At 40.5% G+C, this 27,636-nt stretch overlaps 1 protein-coding gene across 1 annotated transcript in view; it reads left to right on the plus strand.

Moving 5' to 3' along the window:
• Nucleotides 1–27,160, plus strand: part of LOC145397256 (putative glutamate receptor) — a 44,145-nt gene extending 16,985 nt beyond the window's left edge. The window contains exons 5-13 of the mRNA XM_080270453.1: nucleotides 1,868–1,996; nucleotides 3,461–3,589; nucleotides 11,013–11,103; nucleotides 14,421–14,721; nucleotides 22,937–23,154; nucleotides 24,304–24,484; nucleotides 25,015–25,114; nucleotides 26,537–26,666; nucleotides 27,020–27,160. Coding sequence (XP_080126579.1) covers nucleotides 1,868–1,996; nucleotides 3,461–3,589; nucleotides 11,013–11,103; nucleotides 14,421–14,721; nucleotides 22,937–23,154; nucleotides 24,304–24,484; nucleotides 25,015–25,114; nucleotides 26,537–26,666; nucleotides 27,020–27,160 — 1,420 coding nt within the window. The remainder of the gene's footprint in view (nucleotides 1–1,867; nucleotides 1,997–3,460; nucleotides 3,590–11,012; nucleotides 11,104–14,420; nucleotides 14,722–22,936; nucleotides 23,155–24,303; nucleotides 24,485–25,014; nucleotides 25,115–26,536; nucleotides 26,667–27,019) is intronic.
• Nucleotides 27,161–27,636: the final 476 nt, after the last annotated feature.

Genomic DNA, 27,636 nt, shown 5'->3' on the forward strand with positions numbered 1-27,636 from the left:
TCTCAGCAGTTACTTCAACAAACAAGGGATGAGGCTATGGCACACCTAATGTCTGACTTGGCTCATATCTCTGACTGGGGTAAAAATAATCTTGTTGTTTTTAATGCATCTAAGACTCAGTTCTTACACCTATCAAGCCGTCAAAATCTTCCACAGGTATACCCACTAATGTTTAATGATATTCAGCTTAATCCTGCATCATCCTTGAACATGCCTGGGGTTTCATTTACTCGGGACTTATCTTGGAAAGATCATATTACATCTCTTGTAAAATCTGCTTCCAAGAGATTGGGTGTGCTAAGCCGACTCTGTTCTTCCTTTACCCCTGCACAATTGTTGACTCTATACAGGGGTTTTATCTGCCCCTGTGTGGAGTACAACTCTCATGTGGGGGGAGGGTCCCCACATACAGCTCTTCTCAATAGGGTGGAGTCAAAGGCTTTTCGTCTCATTAACTCTCCTCCTCTTACTGACTCCCTTCAACCTCTGTCGCTTCGCCGCACTGTTGGATCTTTATCTCTTTTCTATCGCTACTTTAATGGTCACTGCTCCTCTGAACTGTCTGCTTGCATTCCACCACCTCTACGACGGGCAATTAGCACCCGTCTAGCAGCAAAGTCTCATCCCTTTTCTGCCCAACTCTCTAATGCAAGAGTTGACCGTTACTCCCAGTCCTTCATTTATGCAACAGGTCAACTCTGGAACTGCCTCCATCTGTCTGTATTTCCTGCTGCCTATGATCTCCAGTCTTTCAAACGCAGTGTGTCCAGGCATCTCGAAATGAATGGATCTTGAATTTGGCTCTCTCTTGTATTTTGTTTTTCTCTTGGAGGGAACTCTTATTGCGGGCTCATGGCCTTTGGTTCCTTCTTCCCCGCATAAAAAAATAAAAATAAAAATAAACTACCTCCCCTGCGAGTAAGAAGGAATGTTGCCTCCCTTGCATTATTTTACAGATATTTTTTTTGGCAAATGCTCAGACGAAGTTGCGTCCATGGTGCCACCTCTCCATGCCTTCCCTCGTGCTACTCGGGCATCTGGTAGCGCTCATGGCTGGAATGTCACTCAGCCATATTGCAGAACTTCTGCCTATCATAATTCTTTCATTCCTCGAACTGCATCTCTCTGGAACTCGCTTCCCCAGAGTTGTTTCCCTCCAAATTTCAACCCACAGCTATTCAAGTCTAACTGTTACAGGTATTTTACGAACAGAGGACACCAGTAATCTGGTGTATGGATTATTTTTTTTTTATTCATTTGTTTTTCCTTTCCCCGTTCTGTTATTTAAAAAAAAAGTTAAAGTCAACATTTCTAAGAGTTAGTTAAAGGTAGTATTTCTCAGTATTATTATAACATATTACTACACTGACGAAATTTATGACAGTTAAATACAGAATACACGTCAAAAGTGATAGCAGTGGAAATGAATTATTTGAGAAGATCATGTGGAATTTCATTTAGAGATAGACAGGCAAATGAGGAAGTGAAGGAGTGTTGTGGTGGTGATATGAATCTGACTAAAAGTGTTTAGAGAATACTGTGAGATGGGTTGTCCATGTGAAGTGGATGAAGAATGAGAGACTGGTTAGAAGAGGTATGTAAGTGAGCTGGAGGGGAGGAGAAGGAGAAGACCAAGGATGAGGTAGAAGAATGAAGTGGAGAGATATATGAGAGAGGGAGCTGGAAGTTGGTGGCAGAGCAGTTAAATAGTATGGGACAGGGCAACGTGAAGGCGATTTATTTGCGGCCACCCCTTACGGGATTAAGGCATTTGACTATAGATAGACAGATGAATAAAGACAACATTTTTAACAGTTAATTAAAAGCAAAAAGTCTTGCAGTATAATTAAAGCAATATTTAAAACAGCTGCAGGATCTTCATCTACCTGCCATACACTTCGCCTCAGCAAAAGCCACTTCTCCTGGCAACATGGACACCTAGAAGATCCCTTGTTCTTACTACACTTCTTCCGCTCTTCCCTGATAAGTACACCAGGTGGTAGTAGTAGTAGTAGTAGTAGTAATAGTAGTAGTAGTAGCAGCAGCAGCAGCAGCAACAGTAGTAGTAGTAGTAGTAGTAGCTGGGGGAAATGGTGGCAGAATCGGTAGAGAGGAGGCCTGCAGTCCTAATGGACCCAGGTTCGAATCCCGGCTGGGGCAGGGAACGGTTTAAGGATTTGAATTTCATAAAATGCAGATTTTTCTGATCTACCAGATGATCCGCCGACATGTCATAAAAGTACCCCTGCTAATACCAGTACACCAGTCATGTATGAGACAGCCCTAGCACGTATTCAGTATGGATGGTGGGTGTTAACACCGAAGTGGTGACATGTGGAGGTGTGTAGGAGGACTACTGGGCCCCAAGAAGGACTACTGGGACTTGGGAATAGGCCCTGAAGCCTTTGCCCAGAGTCGGACACATAAAAAATAGTTGTTGTTGTTGTTATTGTTGCTTTTGTAGATGTAGCCCCAGTTTCATCCAAAACATGAACCCGGTGGACTGCAGACTGAAGTTGCCGTTATCCAGCAGCACATCACCCTTCATTCGGCAGACAGGGAAGTAAGTGAGGGACGTTTGTGTAACCAGGCAGCTCCATCACTCAGTTATATCAGCACCACCAGGTGAAAGCACCCTGCCCTAGCACCAGTATATTAGAAGATTCAATCTTTTGGCTGTTATGGATGTATTAACTACTTCACCCATAGGATCTCTCTCTCTCTCTCTCTCTCTCTCTCTGTTTGAAAACTTGCCGAGTCATCCTACTGATGGAGCTTAGGGGAGTGATGGGGTGTGTGCCATTGGTTGATCATAGAGTGGAGGGAACCATGGGATTTAATATCATGTGAACTGCCATATCCCATTGGTTGGGTAGGATAATGTGCAAAACTTAGGGGAGGGACTTCAGTTCCTCCCATGACTAGGAGCTTAATGAGAGAAGACTGCAGGAAACATACCGCACTGGATGAGAGTTAGTGAGTTGGTGGCAATGGGTTTCTGGTGGACAAGGCATATTAATTTTCAATCTTCAAGTGTGGAGCAGCCAAAGTTCATGTATCAAAAAGTGTGTACCCCCCCTCCATGATAGGGTGATGGTTTCACTGGAAGGAATGGCTTTCCATGAGTTATTTTAATCCTCTTAAGGGGTCTTTTCTCTGTGAGAAGTTTGACCCTTAGGGAGTGTAGCACAGATGGGCCTATGATGCTAATAATGATGAGGATGTGTGAAGATTTGGAAAAGTCTGAGATTGCTGAGGGAGAGATGCATTGTAGGGCATTGAATAATACAACTCTGGTCTGAAAAGTCTGCCCAAAACTGAAGAACGTCATCTGGGGTTACGACAAATTCAAAATACGACATTGGGTGGAATTGTTAAGAGCAAAAAAATATTGTAAGAAATTTACTTGTAACGAGGATTAACTCTGATAAGACTTAATCCTCTAGGGTCATTTTTTCAGGTTCCTGCAGCGGCCCACCCTGGCCTTGGCAACTGAGGCCTTCCATGTCCGTGAGGTTCAGAGGGCCGATCCAAGTGGCCGCCGAAGTGACCACACGGCAGAGTACTTGGCTCAAGGCATGAATTTCACGTAGGTGCAGTTGATTTATTTTATTCATATACTTTGGTACCCACGTAGTCAAAGAAACAACTATCTTCCCAGTTCTGTCTAAAGAAATTTTACAACTAGCGAAATACAATGAAATCCCTATCTCTACTAACGCATGTTTCAGGTGGTTCGATTTTTCCGCTATGTAATCATCAGACTTTGGGAAGATACTTGTGTCTCTGTCTGTATGTAACTCTTTCACAAATGCGAGTCTCTCTCCATTCACCAGACCATTATAATGAAAGTTCCCCCTCCCACTCAGTGATCCTCGGTTTATTCTTATTCATATTTTTATTCAAGACACTGCCATATTTTTTCCTGTTATCTAATAGCCAGAAGCACAGCACTATCTGCATACATCAGAAGTATTCTACACTTGTTTATTTATTACACTTTCCATTCCTCTCTCTGTCATCTAAGTTTTGAATCCGTCACAACCCCATCCATATGAACACAATATCGAACAACAATAAGAAATCACACATGCTTATTGTACTCCAGCATTACTACTCGCTTAGAGAGCTGCTTACTTTTGTATCAACATTAAGCTCTTAACAAAAATCAGCAGCTTTTCCTCCACACCATACATACCCAAAAAGAGAAAGGGCACCTCTGATAGCCGCACCTACCCCTGCAATATTGTAGGAGGAAAGCAATAATTAATTACAGGAGAGATGGAGGGGTGAACCCTGGAAGCCCATCCTCTATAAACATTGCTGTGGGTTAAGGTCTAGACCTGAGCCAAATTTCGTGTGCCTAATTAAAAACTATGGCGTAGTCACCTTTAGACGCGGTTTACCCAATGGGTGGCGGCCATCTAAGATTGCGCCTTGCCTAAAACGTGGCCTGGATGAACGTCTTCCGCTGTACTAAATTTTCTGTTCCTAGGTTAAAAACCATGACCATGCATAGATGCTTTGACCAGGATCCCTGCGACTGCTCCCCTTGTAGGGACCAGCCATAAGGGGTCCCTCTTTGCCTATGACCTGGAGCGAGTAAAGCTCTACCAGTGTGCAAAAATTCGTTTCCTTAGATTTAAAACAAATACCGTCTTAATGTTTTCGGGTTTCGAGTGGTATACGTGGCGAGTGCTGCCCACCTCCCAAGGAGACGGCCCTTGGTGTTCCCCCCTCTCACTCGCACATGCACACTCATACACACACGGATAAATAAATAAATAAATAAATATATATATATATATATATATATATATATATATATATATATATATATATACATATATATATATATATATATATATATATATATATATATATAGATAGATAGATAGATAGATATATAGATATCCCATTGGATCCCAGGGTTGCTGGGCGAGGCACTGCACTGGGAGGGTCCTAAGCTTACCGCCCTCAGCCTATCGGCTCATGGTCGCGAAACTCATAGGTCCCTACCCAGGGTTCCCTACTTTATTCAAATATAAAAATTCCCAGTTCTGTCCAGTACTCTGGACACTGGGCTCCAATGGGATGTATAATATAGATAGATAGACAGATAGATAGATACCGGTACAGTAAATCCTCGTTTTTCGCTACTTGATGTTCCACCCAAACCTCGCGAACCGTGAAACGTCAAAGTGTGAAGTTAAGAATCAATGGGAAAAATAGAGGAGCGTTCCGGGAGGAATACACTGAGGTGGTTTGGGAATGTGGAGAGAATGGAGAATGAAAGGCTGACTAAGAGGGTGTATGTAGGTGAGGTGGAGGGAGGGAGAGGGAGGGGTAGACCAAGGATGAGGTGGAGGGATGGAGTTGAGAGGTATATGAGGGAGGGGGAGTGAGCTGGGGGGAGGTTGTCAAATGGTGGGTGACAGAGCGACTTGGAGGCGTTTTGTCTGTGGCCACCCTTTGCGGGATTAGGGCGTAGGGCTATAGATAGATGGATAGTTCCGGTAGGACACGTACCTACCTTATCAGTAAGTACTATAACACCAAACAGGCGATACCCAAAATTAAATGAAGAGTGTTTGCTACTGCTAAAACAGCATAACACAATGAACATGTGCCTGAAAAGACATTAAAACTGTTATAAAGAGCTGCAACACCAAAAATCCTTACCAGAAATAAAGTGAAGACTGGCTTGAGTGGCAAGTGAAGGTGTGTTGAGAGTGGATGGGCTAGTTCCCGATGTCACTAACCAAGGAAAAGCTGCCACTTTTCACCAGATTATTTAATTTTCGACATAATAGTAGGTCAACTAAACCCCGGTCATTTTATGTGCCCTCTTTGTCACTAAAAGGAAGGAAGAAATTATAACAACATTATTTTACTGCTACAAGGAAGAGAGGCTGTAATATAGTCAAATAGAATAAGAAATTGGTGGGCTGAGTCTACCATCTCTGTATGGGGACGGTTATTATTCCTTCCTTCCTTAAATATCGATAAGCTTTATTTTCCAACCATTTCAGATATTTGTCCATCAAAACAAGAATAAATAGTGTTATGATAAACAAGTAACGATTCTTTGTTAAGAAATAGTAGTACGACACGACTGAAGATCGTACGTTACGATCACACACAATAACAAACTCACATGTGTCTTCTGACCAGCTGGACCTGCTGTATAGTCACGACACGGCTAAAGATCATAAGTTACGATCATAAACCATAACAAACTCACGTGTGTCTACTGCCCCGCTGGACCTGCTGTATAAAGGTCATGGAAAACTGTTGCGTAGAAAAATGGACAGTGCCTAGACTGAGCATCGGTAAGCATCGTCTGCTGAGTGTCGGCTGCCGGCTGGGAGCATCGAATTGTGGGGAAGTTCGCGAAGTGTGAAACAACTCGGAAACTTATTTCTTGTGCGAAAAACGAGGCGTTGAAGTAAAATGCGTCCAAATACGATGATTTAATATATATATATATATATATATATATATATATATATATATATATATATATATATATATATATATATGTGTGTGTGTGTGTTCTTACCTTAGCTAATTGTTCTTACCTAATTGTAGCTTTACAGGAATGAGTCAAGCTCGTACTGTCCCGTGTCTTAAACCATATTTATCGTACATATCCTTAAATTTGTGAATTGTTTTGGCACACACTATTTCATTCGGTAGTGCATTCCATTGATCAATTGCTCTGTTTGGGAAACTGAATTTCCTTACGTCTTTATCACCTCTCGTCTTATGCAGTTTTTTGCAGTGTCCTCTTCCTGATGCTTCTCCATATGTTAAGTAATCATTTATGTCTATTTTCTCCTTCCCTGATATGCACTTATATAGCATTATCATGTCACCTCTTTTCCTTCTCTCCTGTAGTGTTGGTAGATTCAGTTTATTTATTCTTTCTTCGTAGCTTAGGACCCTTAAGCTTGGTATCCATCTTGTAGCGGCCCTTTGAACTTTTTCAATCTTGTCTATGTGTTTCTTGAGATGAGGACTCCAGACTACTGATGCATATTCCAGGGTTGGTCTAATGAATGATGTTATTATCCTTCTTAGCATGTCCTCATTTATGTATGTGAATGCTATTCTCATATTTGCAAGCAGTGTATACATGTTCTGTACCTTCTCGCTGATGTGGTCAGCCGGAGATAGTCTGTTGATATAATCACACCTAGGTCCTTCTCTCTTTCTGATGTGTATAGGGTTTTATTTCCTAACTTATAATCCCAATCAGGTCTTTTTCCACTTTTACCAAACTTGATTACATGACACTTGTCCACATTGAACTCCATTTGCCACGTATTACTCCATTCATGAAGTTTATTTAATTCTTCTTGTAGCTCTTTACAAGAGTCTGTGTTAGTAATTCTCCTTCGTATTTCTGCATCATCTGCAAACATATTCAGATAGCTCTCATTTCCAGTGTTACTGTTTATATCATTTATATACACTAAAAACATGATTGGTGCCAGCACTGAACCCTGTGGTACTCCACTAGTCACTTCTTTCCATGATGAGTAGTTTTCTCTTAGTACTGTTCTCATTTCTCTTTTTATGAGAAAATCTTGCATCCAACAAAACAGTTTGCCTCGAATTCCTCCTTGATGGTACAGTTTCCATAAAAGTCTTTGGTGTGGTACTGTGTCGAAAGCTTTCTTGAAATCTAAATAGATACTGTCCACCCATCCTTCTCTTTCCTGTATTGTGTTTCTTACTCTGTCATAGTAGCTCAACAGATTAGTAACACATGATTTTCCTTTTCTGAAACCAAACTGTCTTTCTGTTATCATACTGTGTTCTTCTAGATGATTTACCCAAGCTTTTCTAATAAGCTTTTCTAATACCTTGCTTACAACACTGGTAAGTGATACTGGTCGGTAGTTGAGTGAATTTTGTCTATTTCCTTTGTTGAATAAGGGGACAATATTTGCTTTCTTCCAAATATCAGGTAGTTTACCTTGACTCAAGGATTTCTTGCAAATTAAAAATAATGGTTTACTTAACTCCTTTGCACATTCTCGTAGTACCCAACATGAAATTTCATCAGGACCACTTGCTTTTCCTCTGTCTAATTTACTTAACTCCTCCTGTATTACTTTTTCTGCTACCGGTATTTGTATATCTGGTAGTATGTGTGGACATGCATGTTCCACATAGTCCCTCTCAAAATTTTTTTCTTCTGTAAAAACTAATTGGAAATTCTTATTTAGTGCTTCACAAATATCTTTCTCTTGCATATAAGTGATTCCCTTGTCCGTAATGGATTGTATTATATCTTTTACTTTGGTTTTGCTTCTGATATAGCTGTAAAACAGCTTTGGTTGATCACTACTTTTATTTATTATATCCTCCTCAAACTGTTTTTGGGCTTCCCTCCTTATTCTTGTATAATCGTTTCTTGCCTGTTTGTAATTATTATACGCCCTTTCACTATTGTGTCTTCTGTATCTATTCCACAACAAATCTCTTCTTTTTTTTTTTTTTTTTTTTTTTACATTCTGTATTGAACCATTTCTGTATTTTCTTATCTGCTTATTTGTGCTGTGGGATGTACTTCTGGACTCCTATTTCATAAAATTCACAGAATTTTTTATATACAGCATTTAAATCTTGTCCTCAAAGCTTATTTTCCCAGTCAATTTCTAAGAAATACATCTTTAGGTCTTGATAATTTCCCTTTTTATGGTTTAGGCTCTTTTTGTAACTTTCATTGCTGTTACCTAGGTCATATGCTATCCTGAAGTTGTAATTTAGTACTGCATGATCGCTTTTGCCGAGTGGAGGGTGATATATTAAACTGTCAATATCATTTTCTTGCCTAGTAAATATTAGATCTAGCACTGGAGGTACATTGAGTCCTCTTTTTCTGGTGGTTTCCCTCACATGTTACGTTAGGAAAAACTCTTGCACGAGATCCAGGAGCTTTTGGTCCCAACAGCTTTCTTGGCTAATTATATCTAGAGTATTCCAATTTATATTTGTATTAAAATCTCCAGTTAGTATAATTCTTTCTGATTTCTCTTCCATTTTATGTAGTAATGATCTTAAACTCTGAATTGTACTCTCTGCCAGGTCCTCATATTCGTCTCTTTCCCATGTGTTTGATCTGGGTGGCATGTACAAATTGGTTACAATTACTTTCCCTTCAGATGTGTTGATCTCTACTGCAATCAGTTCTACTTGTGATGGTATATCTAGTTTTATTTCATTGACTTTTAGATTTTTCTTAGTTATTATAATTCCTCCTCCCTTTTTTAAATTTCTGTCTCTTCTCCATATATTGTATTCCTCTAAGTTTAGTATGTCATTGGATATCCTTGGTGTTTATTATTTGTGGTTCATTTTCTCTGACATAATCATTCATCTCTAGTAATTTAGATACCATTCCATCCACATTTGAGTACATCAACTTTATCATCTTGTTTATATACTTGTCATGACATGGTTTTACTACCTTCCTCCTTTTTATTCCATCCTGTTTGTGTACCACTTTCGTACCTGCAATCCTATTACTTTGTAAAAAAATTTGTTCTGCTCCTCTTCTGATCTTCCCTCATTTTTTGTTTTTGCTTCCTCCCTCTTCTCTTTCAGTAATTCCAGTTCCTCTTGTGTTAGGCATCTTTTTATCCATACATTTTTGAACTCCTCTTTTTCCATAAGATTCTTTGCATTTTTAGTATCTCCTCCACAGTGTTTACACTCTGGAAAGTCACCTTTAGAGGTCTTGTCCTCTTTTTCCATAAGATTCTTTGCATTTTTTAGTATCTCCTCCACAATGTTTACACTCTGGAAAGTCACCTTTAGAGGTCTAGTCTTGCTTTTCTCGTATTTCCCTAACCTTTTGTGGTCCTCTATGTCTTTACTACAGATTTCCTCTGATACTTCTTTCAGTAAGCTCATTACATTTGCCAGCTTCTTTTTGTCTCTTGTGATCTTGTTTTTTACTTCTTCCTCTTCTCTACCAGTGATTACTATAGATTTGTTTATATCTACTGAATCTCTGACTAACTTCGGATTGTTTTAGATTATTCGTATCACTTCCTGTTTAATGCTTTTTTCCTCCACCCTTGATTCTATGTCTTTCTTTACTTTCACCATTTCAGCATACGTGGTTTCCACATCATTTTTGTAGCTTTGCACAGCTTCATTCACCTGTGTTATCTTCTCCTCAATATCACTGCTTTGGTCTATCAGACTGCTTACTTGCCTAATTGTCTCTGTATCATTTTTGAACTCTTCCATAACACTCTCGTGATTGACTACTGTACTTGCCATTTCACTCATTTTCTTCCTAAGTGTACTCAGTTCCACTGTTAGTTCACTGATGGTTGTGTCTTTCTTGTTGACCTCCCTTCCTAGTTTTTCTATTTCTTCCTTTTGCAAGTGCATCTGCTTCTTTATTTCATCAATTTCATTTTTGAAAGCCATTTCTAGTTTGTGTACACGTTCAACCAGTCTATTGTGTGTCTCCACTTCAACCAGTTTTTGGTAGAAATCATCATTCTGCTTTCTACCTTTATCCCTTTTCTTTTCCAAATTTGCTTTACTAAAGTATGTGTCCATTTTGCAATACTAAAAGCACAGTGTACTTACTGTACATTCCCTGGGGCAGTTGTAGTCTAAACAAACCTCAGCTGACTGAGTGCATTCTTTCGCCTCTTGGTTCTCTTTTCTGTTTGAACAAGTCTTGTTTAAACTTCTTCTTCTTTTTTTTTCTTTTAATAAAGAAAAATCATTTAGTCTAACCTGGTACAGAGCTTGACTCATATAAAGATACTAATTTAGGTAATGCCACTGGCCGTGCTGGTCGGTACGGAGTGCCGACGTCACACGTCTGCTACCTCTGACTCCCACTGTGTGTGTGTGTGTGTGTGTGTGTATACCCGGTATATCTATATATCTATATCTGTATTATCTGTCTACCTATCTATTTGTTGTGTGTTTTGTTGGTGTAATTTTGGGGTTGATGTTCTTGTGTGTGTCAGGTACCGGTATGTGCACACCCCAGACGGCACTTCCGGTTCCAAGCAACAAGACGGCTCATGGTCTGGTATGATTGGGTTGGTGGACAGGAGGGTAAGTCACTCTACCAATACCAGTTATTACCCCCGCCAATGAGGTTATGTCTTACTCCCCGTTGGTTTCTCTGTTTGTCTGTCTGTTAGCAGGATTACTCAAAAAGTTATGAACTGACTTTGATGAAATTTTGTGGACGGGTGGGCCATGGGCCAAGGAAGAAATTTATTAGATTATGGGCCGGATCCGGAGTATCCCTTACATATTCAAAAGTTCTCAATGAATTTCAATGAAATTTTGTGGAATGGTGAGCCGTGGACCAAAAAGGAATTCATTAAATTTTGGATCAGATTCGAATCCGAATCTGGATCCTATCCACGGATCCGTTTTAATGGCTATGATTTTAGTTGAGGTATGAGCTCTCTGAGTGCATTCTAGTCTTGTTTCTGTGTTTGTGTGGTAGTAGAGTTATAACAGTTATCTGTGTGTGTGTGTGTGTGTGTGTGTGTGTGTGTGTGTGGTGATAAGTTTCCTTTTTTTCTGTGTTCGAATGTAAACTTATGCATATCGTTTCCTTGGGGGCTTCAAGTCTTAACTATAACTATTCACTTATATATATATATATATATATATATATATATATATATATATATATATATATATATATATATATATATATATATAAAACCCATTGGAGCCCAGTGTCCTCAATACTGGACAGAACTGGGAATTTTCAAAAGTTAATAAAATAAGGAACCCCTAGGCAGGGACCTATGAGCTTCGCAACTATGAGCCGATAGGCAGAGGGCGGTACGCCTAGTACCCTACCGGTACAATGCCTCGCACAGGAACTCTGGGATCCAATGGGATATATATATATATATATATATATATATATATATATATATATATATATATATATATATATATATATAATCACCATCATCATTATCATCAGCCATTACAAGTAGACTGTTGAACAAAGGCCTCCCCCTACCTTATCCACGAATTCCTTGAATAAGCCAATCTTTGCCACGTTTTCCTTGTAGATTTCTCTATCTCATCTGTCCACCTCCTGCTGCATTTACAGTCTCTTGAAGTCCAGTCAGTCAGCCTCGTGCTCCATCGGTGATCCGTTATTCTTGCTACATAACCTGCCCACCTCCATTTCTGTTCTTTTATAACTTCTATAATGTCTTTGACTTTTGTCTGCTGTCTCACCCAAGCTGATTTTTTTCCTGTCTGTTAAAGATATTCCCAACACTGACTTTTCCACTGCTCTGTGAGAACAGATTATTTTCCATCGATTTTGTAAGTTTCCAGGTCTCACAACCGTTTGTCATAGCTGTAATTGTACATTCGTTATATACTTTTCGTTACATGCAAATTGGCAAGCTACCTTCATAATGTCTCTGTGTTTACCGAAAGCTTTCTATCCAGTTGTAATGCATCTTTATATTTCGCTCTTACGGTCATTCGCCAAGTTTAGTATTTGCCCCAAGTAACTGTCCTTCTCTACTTCAAAAATTTCTTCGCTTATGCTAATGACGCTCTTTGGTGTATGTAGATTAAACATTCTTTTTACTCCGGTTCATCTTTAGTCTTACTTTGAGATTTTCTCTGTTAGGGTCATTTAACATTTCCTGCAGTGTCTCTACTGTATCTGAGATTAGGACAATGTCATCTGCAAATCTTATATGGTTTAGCTTTTCCTCATCCATTTTTACTCCATTGTTTTCCCAGTCTAGTTTCCTGAAAATACTTTCTAGGCATGCTGTAAATAATTTTGGTGAAATTGTATCTCCCTGACCCACGCTCTTCTCAGTCTTTTTTTTTTTTTTCTTTTTTTTTTGGTCATAATATAATTTAACTGTAGCAGTTCCCTCTTTATATACGTTTTCGAGCAGTTTTACAATGTTCTCATTTACTCCTCGTTCTCGTGGTGAATTTATAATTGAGTCGAAAGCCTTTTCGTAATCAACAAAACATAAGCATGTAACTTGCAATACTTTGGTGATAGAAACTCCGTGTACAAACAGCTAGATAAGGAGTTTATTACAAGCTCACAGTAAAACAGTCTACCCGTGTCGGCTGTCTGCTAAGAACTGATGCAATACCGGTAACGCCGTCTTCAGGCGTGGGAGAGCATGCTGACCTAGCAAATTTAGTGGGGGCATGTATGCATTGGGGGGGGGACATATATACATCGGGGGTAGACATATTGTGGAGGGGGTACAAGCACAGTGGTTTATTATTTTCTATATTTTTACCAATTAGCTGATTCATTGTGTGTAGATGTTCAGTAGTCGAATACCCGCTTCGGAATCATGGCTGTTCAAAGATTAGTTTTCTTCTAAACTGGTTATTCTGCTCGTAGGGAAAAGTTTGTAAATGACTGACAATAAATTAGTGAGTCAATAGTTACTAAGATCTTTTGAGTCGCCTTTTTTGTAAAGTAAAATAACTATCGCATTACACCATGTTTCGGGGATTTTCTTTTTTTATACATTGAGTAAATAAATGGGCGAGCCTGTTTTGTACTTCTGCTCCTGCATCCAATAGTAAATCTGCAACCATTCCATCTTCTCCCAGAGCCTTCCTTCATTTCATATTTTTAAGAGAAATATTTACTTCACGTATTTCACTTGGTTCAACTGAAAAGTTTGCTACTGGTACTACTGTCTTTGATGCATACAGTTCTTTGTAAAATTCTTCAACTCTCTTCATCATATCTCTGCGTTGAATGACTTCACCGTTATTGTCTTTCAGTGATATATTTTGTTGCTCTCCTAGTGCCATTTTACTTTGGACCAATTTCAGACATTTTCCTTTTTTGATGGTTTCTTTGATCTGATACACCTTTCTCTCTCTTTTTTCTTCTCTTTGTTTCCTCTTGATAAGCTTATTAAATTCAGCTCGTTCAAGTTCATCTTTCTTTGTTTTTACTTTCATTTTTTGTCTTCTAGATATATATATATATATATATATATATATATATATATATATATATATATATATATATATATACTGTATATCTATATATATATATATATATACTGTATATCTATCTATCTATCTATATATATATATATATATCTATATATATTTATATATACTGTATATCTATATATATATATATACTGTATATCTATCTATCTATATATATATCTATCTCTATATATATATATATATATATATATATATATATATATATATATATATATATATACCGTATATATATATATATATATGTGTGTGTGTGTGTGTGTGTGTGTGTGTGTGTGTGTGTGTGAGTATACAGCGAGATAGATAGACAGATAGATATAAATCATTTCTTCTTCTTTACTCATTCTTATTTTTTCACTGGTGACATCTAGGAGGCCGATTTCTCCATCGGGCTCTTCATCATGTCAGAGAGTCGGTCCGAAGTAATAGACTTCACCCACCCCATGCTGGTCCAGTACACCATGATCCTGGGGGGAAGGGGCAAACCTGAAGTCAATGCTTGGAGTTTTTTCCTACCTCTTCAGCCTATGGTGTTGCTCGCTATCGTCATCTCCCTCTTGGCTCTTCCTATTCTTATGTACCTTCTCTCCTGCTGCCAACACACCGAGAACCGGGGTGGCGAAAGCTGGCCAGAGGATACATTTACTATGCTCCGCGTGCTGCTTCAACAGGGTAAGTAATTATACAGCAACACAAAAAAACAAGCGATAGAGTAGCCACTGTTATCTCCTTTCTGACTCTTTCTATGGTCTTTTATCTTCTTTCCTGCTGACAACATATTTGAGAACAGAGGTGGAGAAAGCAGGCCAGAGAATACCTTTACTATGGCTCAAGTACTACTTCAACATGGTAAATGATAAAAAAGAAATTATAACACAAGTTGTTGATAGAGTAGTCACTTATATTTTTCCTAGGTGTTCCTTGCATCCGTTATCTCCTCTCCTTCTACCAGCACACCGAGAACGGGAATAAGGAATGTTGGCAGGAGGATACATCTATTATGATTTGTTACAACGAAGTTAGTCCCTAAATGTGTAGAGTGGCTACCATATTTTCCCACAACCTGTTCCCTTGGTCATGCACTTTACCTACTTTCTCAGTGTACACAACCCAAGAGCAGGGATGGAGAAAGCTGGCATAAGGATTCCAAACTGACCATGAAACTGCCACTAGAACTGCGAACATGAAGAAAGAGAGGATGTTTTTGTTCCCTCCATGCCATATGTCAGGTTAGGAAAGATCACAGCAAATACCCTTTGTTACTCTTGCGTATAAGATGCTGTGCTTGAAAATAGAACAATTGTAGTGTAACATTACTCCCAACATACACGCCAGTGCTTACTGGACAAGCTGTTGCAGGCAACCTCTTCCTTTTTGCAGTCAGAAAAAAAAAATATAAGTTGGATTATTTTTTCGCAGAAAAGAAGGAATCCAAGGCCTGCAAAACTCGTTGTTTTCAAATGAAATTGAGCATGAAAGCCAAATTTAAGATTGCTTCATCTAACGATGGCTGGACACATACATAAAAAGAGTGGATACCATAGGAAGTGTGAAGAGATTGAGGAAAACAGTTCCAGAACTGACCAGTTGCGTACATGAAGGACTAAGACTGCCAACAGACTCTTGCATTAGAGATTTGGATGGGAGATTGCACAAAGAGATCAAAGGAACAATGATTACAACAGTCATGCAGTCAGTCCCCCACCCCAACACACACACAGACACACACACACACACACACACACACACGCACTAGAACAGTACTGCATACATCAATGAACAAAGACTTGTACGGAGTCAACAACTGCATGAGGCTACAGAATTCACGGAGTCGGCGCCGCACACCTAACTTTTGCGAAGCTGCTTCTACAAAAGAAGTAATGTGATCCTTGCAAGATAAGTCAGAAGAAAAGATGACGCTAAGAATATAAAAAGAAGCTGAAGATAAGTGTGCTGTTGAAGGTATGAGGATTATCACATGTAAGATAAGTACAGAGTTGAGAGATGAGGAAATAGGATTATTGAGGGATTAAACATAACAATGTTCCTTCTGCATCGATAAAAAATAAGAAAAAAAAAAAAAAAGTATTCTAAACTCGAATGAAAAATTGCAATTCTCTACGAAGTCAGTAAAATACCACTGAGAGGACTCGATGCCAACTGGCCTCTGCAGGTCTAAAATATGACACCATCAATACTGTGACGCTTCCTTTTGGATTCTCACATCCTGACCTACTGCAGTGGCAGTGGCGAGGTGACATCGAGGCATCGCTTTAAGACGAGATTAACTGACCTTATTGTCTATTGCAATTTACCATTCTGCATCTATTTCTCAACTGATTTGGCCACATAAATTAATATTCACTGCTTCACCCACTTTAAGGTGTTAGGATGTCAGGATCAGAAAGGAAATGTCAGTATATGGCAGCTTCACATCTTTTTAATCTACATCAAGGCCTCGGTACAAATCAGAAGATGGGTGTGTCAAAGCCTCAGCAGGTGACTGTTGTTGTGACTTTTTATACTATTTGTTTTTGGATAAACACTTCGAGGTTAGGGACGATTATACTAAGGGTGATGATGAGAATGATGATTATGATTGTGACTGTTATAGTGGCTGGTGTCATAGTATTTGTTTCAGGATGAGGTTATGGATGAATATAATGATGGTGAAGATGGGAATGATGATAATGATTATTTGTTATGCTAATGGTGATGATTTTTATTATTACTGCGATGGTATTAATAGTGATAATAATTATTACTATGATGGTTAAGATGATGACGATGATGATGATGATGGTAATTCTGACTGTGATGAAGATGATGGTGAATATTACTCTGATGAAGATGACGGTAATGATGATGATTATTACCTCCACCAAGGACGTTATGTTTACCCCGCATTGGTTTGTTTGTTTGTCTGTTAGCAGGGTTACTCAAAAAGTTATGAGTGGATTTTGATGATATTTTGTGGAAGGGTAGGCCATGGGCCAAGGAAAAAAATGGTTAAATTTTGGGCGGGATCCTGAACCTGATCCGGGGTATCCCACACAGTATCTCCAAAAGTTCTCAATGAATTTCAATTAAATTTTGTGGAATGGTGGGGCATGGACCAAGAAAGAATTGATTAAATTTGGGGGTGGATCCGGATCCGGATCTTATATCCACGGATTTGGATCCAGGATTACTCAAAGAAGTTATGAACTGATTTTGACGTAATTTTGTGGAAGGGTGGGCCATGGGCCAAGAAAAAAATGTGATTACATTTTTGGAGGGGATCCAGATCCGGAGTATCCAGCACAATTTTTCCAAAAGTTCTCAAATGAATTTCAATGAAATTCTGTAGAAAGGTGGGACTTAGACCAAGAAAGAATTGATTAAGTTTGGGGGCAGATCCGGGTCCAGTTCCGGACCCTATATCCATGGATACGGATCCAGATCCTTTTTAATGGCACTGGCGAAGGTATGCGCTGTCTGAGTGCTTTCTAGTTATTACTGTGGTGATTAATGCTTTAATACTAAGGGGTCAGCTCAGGTAACCACTTTCTTCTTCTTGATGGGTTCAGCCCTCTGAATTATTTGAGTCTGCTCATTTACATTTTCTATGTCTCTGCATTGCATTCACCATAGGAAACGTCACGACCATGCATTTCAGGGCACTGTTTACAATGTAGAAGTCATACAACACAAGATGAGGAATGTTCTTTTTTCCCTGTCTCTATTGCCTTTGCTTGAAAGGCATTCTAGTTGTCCAATGGGAAAAAATGAAGTCCATGTGAGGACATTCATGGCAAGGTTTTAGATACAGCTAATGCTAAAATATGCTTACTAGTATGTTACTGAGAGAAAAAATATGGGTGAGCAGTGTAGCTAACCACTGGGAATTTAATCCACAAATACATTTGGGACCAGGTGAGTGTATACTTTTATCTATGGAAAGTATTTATAAAGAGTGATGGTATATTACGTTGCACAGTGGTTGTTGTGAACGAATTATGTTATAATTTTCCTAATACTATTTACAGTAAGAGGTCAGGAACAAATTAAAATTGCATGATTACATCATGTATATATCAGGTGGTCAGTACTACTGACCACCAAAAAATCCATTATAAAATGTAAATGGGGAGAGGAAAGAGATCAAGAGCAGCCTCCATGACGAACGCATCTACTGCTCCTGCCTGCGACTCGTTGAGGGGAGCTGATAGCAGACCATCCCCCGTGGCACAGAAGATCGAAGGTGTCGTGGTGTGGTTTAATGTATGGGCGGGATACGGATTAATCAAGCACCAGGATACTGGTGTTGACATCTTCTTGTACCACGATGCGATAGTTAAACCGAATCCGTAGCAACTTCAGCGCCCCATCGGGGATGGCGAGAAAGTCATTTTCTATCGGGACTCCTAAGGGTCCTGAGGCTCGGGACGTCAGCGGGCTAGGGGGTGTGGCCGTGCAGGGTTCTTCCCATGCACGGCGACGTCCCATGGCCCAGGGGCACCGGCCTCGGGATCCTGGGAGTGCTGGGGAGACTGATACAATAATTCCAATGTGCATCGCAATTATCGTATCAGTCTTCCCCGAAGGCTTTTTCGGGGGATGACAAGGGGTCTTTGCATGTCTCCTGCACAAGATCTTTCAGGAGAACGGGCTGCCCCGCCTTGTCATCCCCGAGTGCTTCACCTGCTGTGTACATTCAGTTCCTCGCTAATGAGAGCACCAGGCCAGGCAGCTGCGACATGCTGCCCCCCACACAACACTGCAGACAATGTTACAGCTGGATGCCCTCTCAACAGGCAGACTGTCACCTCAATCACCGACCCGGCTCCAGAAATGAACATGGCTCAGACCATGGCCAAGGTACATCATTTACCATCAGAGACTGAGGAGGGGCAGGACTCCTCCGACACCACTCCATGGCCGAGGATGCGTCGGCCGGCTCCTTGGCTGAGGAAGGGTCATTGAGTCCTCTCCTCCTTTGGCAGTGGAAGGCACCCTATCTCGCCCTTCCATCACGAACCACAAGGATTGGCTAGACGTATCTTCCTACTGACCCCCAACTCCCACACCTGGTTGTACCAGCTCGGAGCTACTCTCTACTCCAACCTCTACAATCTGCTCTGAGCTGCCAACCAGGGTGAAGCGATCCAACCAGTGTTGTTTCGTCAGGAGGGAGGAGGTGCATCTAGCCGATCTGAGAACATTCTATTGTATGTTCCCTTCACGCTTGGCCCCTTAGATCAGCTATCTCATGTGGTGTGGAAATGAGTTGTTTTATCATCGTGTGACTGAAATGTTTGGCCTAATGTCCCTCATGCTGGGTGATGGCCATTAAGCAAAAAAAAGTAAATGGAGGTTTTTATTACCTAACATGTTATTTACTTCGTAAACCTAAGGTTATTAAAGAAAAAATATATATAAACTTATTATTTCCCCATGCTGACATCATATGGTTAGATAATGATGATGATTATTGCTTTGATGGTAAAGATGGTGATGATGATAATTATTACTGTGATGATGATGGTAATGACCTATCTATCTATTGCCAATGCCTTAATCCTGTAAGGCACTGTTCACGCGTTTTCAAACGCGCATTTCCTAACGTGCCTTAGCAAAGACAATGGTAGTGTATTGGACTGTACACACGCTACCGCACGTTTTTCTCAACTGCTGGTTCAAACGCACGATCCGACATTTTCCTTCCTACCACACATTTGTTCAGCGGTTTGAGGTACGCGTGTTTGCTTGGAGACGGACACATGTGGAGGGAAACGCCGCGTTTCGATGTTTATGTCGTGCCTTATTGGCTAGTGTGACTTGCGACGCTAGCCAATGAGAAGAGTGATCGCGCATTGCCATGGCGACCCAAGTAGGCAGTCCACTTGGAGTTGACATTTGAATGCGTGAGTGACTCTGCGCAGTTGAGCGCGGGATGACAGATATGAAGGATGACCTTTTTGATACTGACTTATTCATTAATGGGGTTGAAAAACGTCCAGCCATTTGGGACATGAAATCATCAGAGAATAAAGACAGAGGCGTAAAGAAATGGTGTTGGGTGGAACTAGTGGAAGTTTTCTGCAATTCTGGAGATACACAGGAAAAAGACAATCTGGGTGAGTGAACTGAAAACTTTATTTTTTCCTATCTCAACAGACTCAGGAAAAAAAACAATGTGTGTGAGTGAACTGAACAACACTTTATGTTTTTCTTTCTCAACTATCTCCACACTAAATCATCTTATCCTACCATGCGACTCTACCTCCATTAAGAAAGTAATCTGCATATTTATCTCTAGCAGAGATGGTCTACATACTTTCTCTTGGTACATTTCCTTCAGGCAGGCCTACCAATGGTGCTTCAAAAAGTGCATCTTCAAACCTATAACCATCTCGTGTTCTTACATAATTATGCAATATGCAACATGCCCTTGATTATATTTTCAGCAAAATTAATGTTAACATTGAGAGGCCTATGGATTATATGCCACTTATTAGCCAGTATACCAAAGGTGTACATTCAATATACCGACGTGCTCTTGACAATCTATAATTGAACATTTTACTCTGGTATGTCAGATGTCTTCCACTGAAGGGTCTCATAATGTTTTCCATAATTCCAAATGCCTCATCACCAACAATTATAATGAGGTAAACATGTTGTGTCGGTACCAGAAATAGGTTTTGCATCTGGTTTATCCAGTGTATTTTCCACAAGGTTATTGTACAGCAAGGAATTATGGAAACCTGCTGAATCACGGCTTTTTCCTTATGCACCAATATCCACGTAAATATATGAATAATTGGCATCACGTATAGCTGGCAGCACAGTTGAAAAGAAGTTCTTATACAGTAATTTATAATTAAGAGATCTTGTATCTGCAGGTTGTACTAATCTTATGTGTTTTCCATCGATTGCACCTATGCAATTAGGAAAATTTGCATATTTCTCAGATCCATTGCGACTTCCTCCCACTTCTGTTTCGTCATTCCTGGCATGTACATCGTCTTCAGTCTTCCCCAAATTACTGCACACACTTGCTGCAATATGCTGGAGATAGTTGAATTCCCGAGCCGGTATCCATAATGCAAATCAGCAATAGAACAACCCGTGGCCAAGTACCTAAAAATAGCGAATAACAGTTTTCAGAAATTTAGTAGTTTACACATTTTGAAATTGCTTGATATTTTTGACAGGTGTATGACAGGTGAATGGCAGGTTTGACAGGTGTATGGCAGGTGAATGGCAGGCTAGAAAGATGAATGACAGGTGACAGGTGAATGGCAGATTTGAAAGGTGAATGACAGGTGTGACAGGTGAATGGCAGGTTTGACAGGTGAATGACAGGTGTGACAGGTAAATGGCAGGTTTAAAAGGTGAATGGCAGGTTTGACAGGTGAATGACAGGTGTGTGACAGATGAATGGCAGGTTTGACAGGTGACAGGTGTGGATTTTATTTGAACAACAATGGAATGAGTCACTATTATGTATATAACAATAAAGGACTCACCTTAATGTTATAACAAGTTTTTCTTCTGGGCTAACAGAATCCCTCAACATAGTGTTTGTTGAAGAAATGTCTTCTTGTATTAGTGCGAGCAAATCGTCAAACGATTTTATCGATATTCTTAAATAATTGAAAAATTTGGGTTCATCTTCTCGCAACTTGGGGTACAATGTTGTAAACATGGCATGGGTTAGTCTATCATGTAAAACTGGGTGAACCCAATATCTTCTTTGTCGCTGCCTGCGTCGCTTGCAGCAGCGATATATCACCCAAACACATACCGCTTCTTCAACAGCTATGCTGACACTGACACCCGTACGGGGGAAGCTTCGGATCTTAACACGCGTTAAACGCCGCTGTTTAAAACGCTCTGTGTGAACAACCGCCGCGTTTTCCTGGCGGTGGACGCCGCGTTTAAAAACGCCTTGGGTGAACGGAGCTTAAAGTGTGGCCATAAACAAATCGCCTTCATGTCGCCCGGCCCTCCACCATTTCACTGCCCTGCTCCCAGTTCACACACACCCTCTTTCATATGTCTCTCCACTTCATCCCTTCATCTCATCCTTGGCCTCCCTCTCCCTCTCACCCCCCACACCTCACTCACATACACTCTTCTCGTCAGTCTCTCGCTCTACATCCTCTTCACATACACATAGCCAAACTACCTTAATGTATTTCTCCTAACGCTTTCTATCACATCCTCTTCCACACCACAACGCTCCTTCATTTTCTCATTTGTCAGTCTGTCTCTCTATGAAACTCCAAATGCTCCTCTCAAATAACTCATTTCCACTGCTCTAACTCTTGACTTGTGTCCTTCCAATAAGGTCCAAGCTTCACTTTCATACGTTAGTGTTGATATCGCAATACTGTCATACAGCGACTTTTTTACTTCCATGTTCACTTCCCTGTTATCATTGCTTTCGAAGAACCAGCAACGTTTCTTCCTTGTTGTACCCTTTCAAGTACTTCACCCTCCAAACTTTCACCCAATCTCATCACACTACCCAGCTACTTAAATGCACTTACATTTTCCATTTCCTCATCATCAAACATCACTGTACATCCAGTGACTTCATTTCTCTCAAAGACAATAACTTTACATTTCCTTGAATTCACCATCAGATTCTATTTCTTACACACACTTTCAAACTCATTCACAATACATTGCAGTTCCCCTTCGTCGTCTCTTAAGAATACGGTATCATCTGCAAACAATAGTAAAGGGAGTTTCCAAACATTACCCTCTCTCATCATAGTAATGATGATTATTATTACTCTGCTGATAATGATGGTGATGATTATTGCTGCCATGATGATGGTGATGATTATTATTGCTGTGATGATAATGAAGGTGATGATATGTGTATATTCAGACATCTTGCTAAGTGGCTGGCGGTGGTGGAGACGAATAGGACTGGCTGGGTGGATGTTGGCAGCTGTGGTGGTAATAAGGAGCTACGCTGGGAACCTAATGTCAGTGTTAGCAGTGCGGCACATCCAGCAGCCATATCAGAGCCTCAGACACGTGCTGGACGACCCTCACGTCACTATGGTCTGGCAAACTAACACCCCTAATGTACAGTACTACAGGGTGAGCAACTTCCACCTTGTCTCAGTTTTTTGTAACGTTATGTCTGCACGCAAACAAATGTGACCTAAGTTCTTGCTAAAATGTCCCCTTTACTGATAATTATTTCATGCTCAGTACTCCTTAAGTCTTTCGAGCATTGTTCTCTACATTGCCAATTATTTCAGGGTCCTTCTGCAGGTCTGTTAAATATATTTCAGTTTTTTACCATTTTATGAATCACCCAATGATTATATCCGGGAACTGTTGACCGCAGTGTCTAGAGGCAGAAACTGATGTGTTGGCAGCTACCTTCACTTAATGTAACTGCTCAAAAGTATGATGGGAGGTGGTGGTGATCATCATCCACTCACTTGATGCTGTGCTGCCTGCTCCTTCCTTCATCTTTATCATCCCCTTTCTCTTTCTACCTTCCTCCTTTTCTATTTCTTCTATCTTTTCTGCCACTTTTTACCAATCTCCTTTCTACCTCAGGCAACTCTGCACTGAGGGGTAGGCCTAATGTTTCCTGTAACCCAGGAAATCACTGACAGTGTTAGGTGGTAAGCATATAACCAAATTATGGGGTGATTATGAGCCTAATTTGATGCCCTTGTTAACAGAATGGAGAGATGCAAATGCAGCATCTAGAGGAACCAAACCTCTGTCTCTTACCTACGCCTTGTTGTGCCGAGGCGCTGTCTGTCGCAAGGTAATATCGGTGTACAGCACAGGACGGCCCTGTAGGGACGATTGCTTGCCTGGTGTTAATGGGTCTGTTCGGCCAGATAGACTGGGGTTACGCAAGAACAGCTATAAAGTAGGATGGTACAAAAGTGGCATCTGAGTTTAATTAAATCACCTAGAAACTTTAAGAAAAATCTACATAATGCCATTTTTGCGCTTCCAAACGCAAAGCAAAATTTTGCTTTGGAAAAGAGTGCAAGAAAATTCCTGTTTGCGAGTCTGATAACTGGTGTCATTACCCCGCCAGTGTGACATGGCAGAACGCACCTTTATTGTACACTACTACAAGTGAACAGCTTTGACCTCAGATCTTTCTTACACTGTTTTTTCATTGTTCAGAAATCCTTCATCTTTTGCTTGAGTAGAATTCAGATGAAGATGATGATGATGATGATGAAGATGAACTCTCCTTCCTACCTCCCCCAGTCAGTGGGATCCGGGATATATCGAGAGGTGCGGGAGGCAGAGGAGGCTGGGAGGGTCAGACATCACACAATAGCGGAACTCTTCAACGTGATCAGCACAATGGTTCGACCCGGACACCATGTTCTTGTGAATCTCGATTTGATCCTGCTTATGATGATCGATCAAGACTTCTCCATTACAGGTGAGAGTGAGAGAGAGAGAGAGAGAGAGAGAGAGAGAGAGAGAGAGAGAGAGAGAGAGATTGGTACTTGGGGGGGGTGGAGGATATACTAGTGTGGAAAATAAGCCTTTGCGGAGTATGAGATCCTATAACCCGTTTACCCTAATTTGGCTCAAAATTATCATATCTCCATCTTAAATGATGAGTTAACAATAGATTAACACTAAAACGCAAGCCACAGCACTGTCTTTTTCTGGCAGTGAGCTGCCTGAAAAGAATTACAAGAGGACGAAAATCTAGACCAAGTTAAGATTAAAAGATTAATTTTCCTCTAACTTGCCCTAAAATTGTCATCTTTCTGTCTTGAATGCAGAGTTATAACAACAGATTAGCAACACAGTATGATGCCGGTCAAACAAATGATATGCAAAGAATGTTGTGTACTGGTATTATCTTTCTCTGCCATTAAGTTACGTGAAATATGCAACAAATGGACGAAAATCTGGGCCAAGTTAGAATGAAACAGTAATAATATTGTCATCGTTCTCTAGGGAGATGCGACTTTTACATGTCGAGGGAGAGGTTCCTGCCTGTGATGCTGTCCATGGTAGGCCAGAAGGACAGTCCTCTTGTTCCAGCCCTTAGCAAAAGGTAAGTGAATGGTTAGACAGTGTAGAGAATACTGTGTAATCGAACTGGCCTAAAACTACCATCTCTCTGTCTTGAATGCTGAGGTGTAAAAAAATATATGAACTCTAGAATAAGATGAACAAAGATGGTAAGTTGGTGTTGGGTATACTCATTTTATTTTAACCTGGCCTAAAACTGCCATTTCACAGTCTTGAATACTGAGGTGCAAACATTAGGTGAACACTGGAAAATGATACTAATAACGAAGAAATGCAGTAGACAGAATGATGAGCCATAGCAGTATTTGTTTCCGTCACTGAGTTATGTGAAAAACTACACGCGCCACCAATGAACTGGTCTCATAAGCCCCGCCCCCTCTCACCCACCGTTTGGAGAGTGGGCTAGCAGGGATGGGGCCACGACTTCAAGAAAGGGGAGGGACTTGAGAGATTGGAGTTCGTATATTCCATATTTATGATGCTCCGCAGCACCTCCGCCTTAGTTATTTCTTTTTTTTTTTTTTTTACAGCTGCTTAATATCAGTGTGTGTGCTTTTAATGCTGAGTATGATGGTATTTGGATTATTAATATGACAGAGGAGGATATTAAGGAGGAAGAAACAAAAGCTGCATAGGTATATGTGTTAAGGTGCTTCTTTAATCAACGAGAATATGGGCCAAGGTGCGTGAAGACGGGTACAAAGGATGAAAATCTGGACCAAGTTAAGTGAAAGAATTAATGTGATGAGATATTGTTGTAATAATTCTCTTCGTCGCTGCTGAGTCCATTATAAAATGTAGTATGCAGAGCACAATTTATCCCTACAACTGTTCAAAAAATAAGCGACAGAATACGCGGGCTTGACTGTCTGTCCTCGATTTATGTTTTATAAGCATTAACTTATTTTCTGAGAATATATTTCACTGTTCCTCAGGCTTCCGAGCATTTTGAAGCTTCGTTTACTATTACTGATCCCATTTTCTTCCTGGATAACAGACTCTTGTGGACTGTGCTTACTTACTGACAATACATATTTTTTTTTAAATTATACTTTCTCATTTGAAAATACTTTCTTATTTGACACAACTTCTCGAGAGTGGTTGAGTTGATAGACAGGTGGCCCGCAGTCCCAATGGACGCGGTTTGGAATCCTGGCTGCAGCAGGGAACAGTTGAAGGATTCGAATTTCGTTAATGCAGATTTTGCTGATATACCATAAGACCCCTCTGACATTTTGCACAAATATCTCCACTTATTATAGTACACCAGTCCTGTATGGGACAGCCCTAACACGTATTCAGTATGGACGATGGGTGTTAGTGCTGAAGTAGTGGCATGTGTAGGCACATAGTACGTAGGAGTGTTGCTGGGTCTCAGGGAACGGGCTGTTAAGTGTATGATCAGAGTCGGACACACACAAAAGTCTTGTTTCGTGTTGTACAGAGTGTTCTCCGTGGCTGGGGCTGGCTTGTACTACCAGTGGATCAAGACCATGATACCCAACTCCACCTCCTGCCTCAACCTACCCACCAGGATCACAGTCAGTACAACACTCGCCCTCTCAAACCTATGGGTGGGTCTTGGTAGCTGTATGGCTCACTCTTTCAACTCATGACAGGTGTTATGTTTCACACTTTGTCTGTCTGTCTGTCTGTCTGTCTGTCTGTCTGTCTGTCTCTCTCTCTCTCTCTCTCTCTCTCACTCTGTGTGTGTGTGTGTGTGTGTGTGTGTGTGTGTGTGTGTGTGTGTGTGTGTGTGTATAATTTTTTCAGACAGTTTTCATCTTATTGTAACTATATTCATTGGATGAGAAAAGCTATTGTTTTTAGAACAGTATGTCAAAGGTCAAGGTTACAGGGCTAGGTCAAACATCAACCTAACAAAATTATCTGAGTGGATGGTCTAAGCCATCAAATCTCGTTCCAGGGCATGTTCGCAGTTCTGGCTGGTGGACACGCAGCAGGTCTGTTGATTCTGCTGTTTGAAATTGTTAGTAAAGCTGCTGGAAGATGGGCAATGCGGATGCTCTTCCTCACTTCCCTGTTGTGTGAACCTGAAGCTGGATAGACACGAACATAACTGGCAGGTCTCTCTATCTGTCTGTGTCTCCCCCCCCCTCACTCTCTTTCATTCTCAGATCCACAAAGTAATCTCTGCAACAACCAGCATCCAGGCCACAACCACACATTCCCGACACAATCCCCAGCCCTGCGCTCTATATAATCCACCACCACCTCCCTCGTCAGTCTCAAACTTTCCATTCACTCCACGTGGCCAGACCACCAAAATTTCTCCATATATTACCCACTACATACATTAATCTCTACAGTAGTGCTCCGCAACCAGTGTGCCGCCAAAAGCTTCCGGGCATGCCTCGGAACATTACCCTTTCCCTCTTTAAAACAGTTCCATGAGATTAATGTTAATATATAAATCAACATAATAAATATAAGTTGGTGGTGAAAATGAATAAACAAATGTGGTAAACTTCACTGTTCCTTTTCATATATTCCTGTAATACAAGTGATCTGTCTACAAAACCG

Source organism: Coenobita brevimanus, chromosome 40, assembly GCF_032717465.1.
Source record: "Coenobita brevimanus isolate Jiangsu-jjx chromosome 40, ASM3271746v2, whole genome shotgun sequence".
In the NCBI taxonomy this organism is placed as follows: Eukaryota; Metazoa; Arthropoda; class Malacostraca; order Decapoda; family Coenobitidae; genus Coenobita; species Coenobita brevimanus.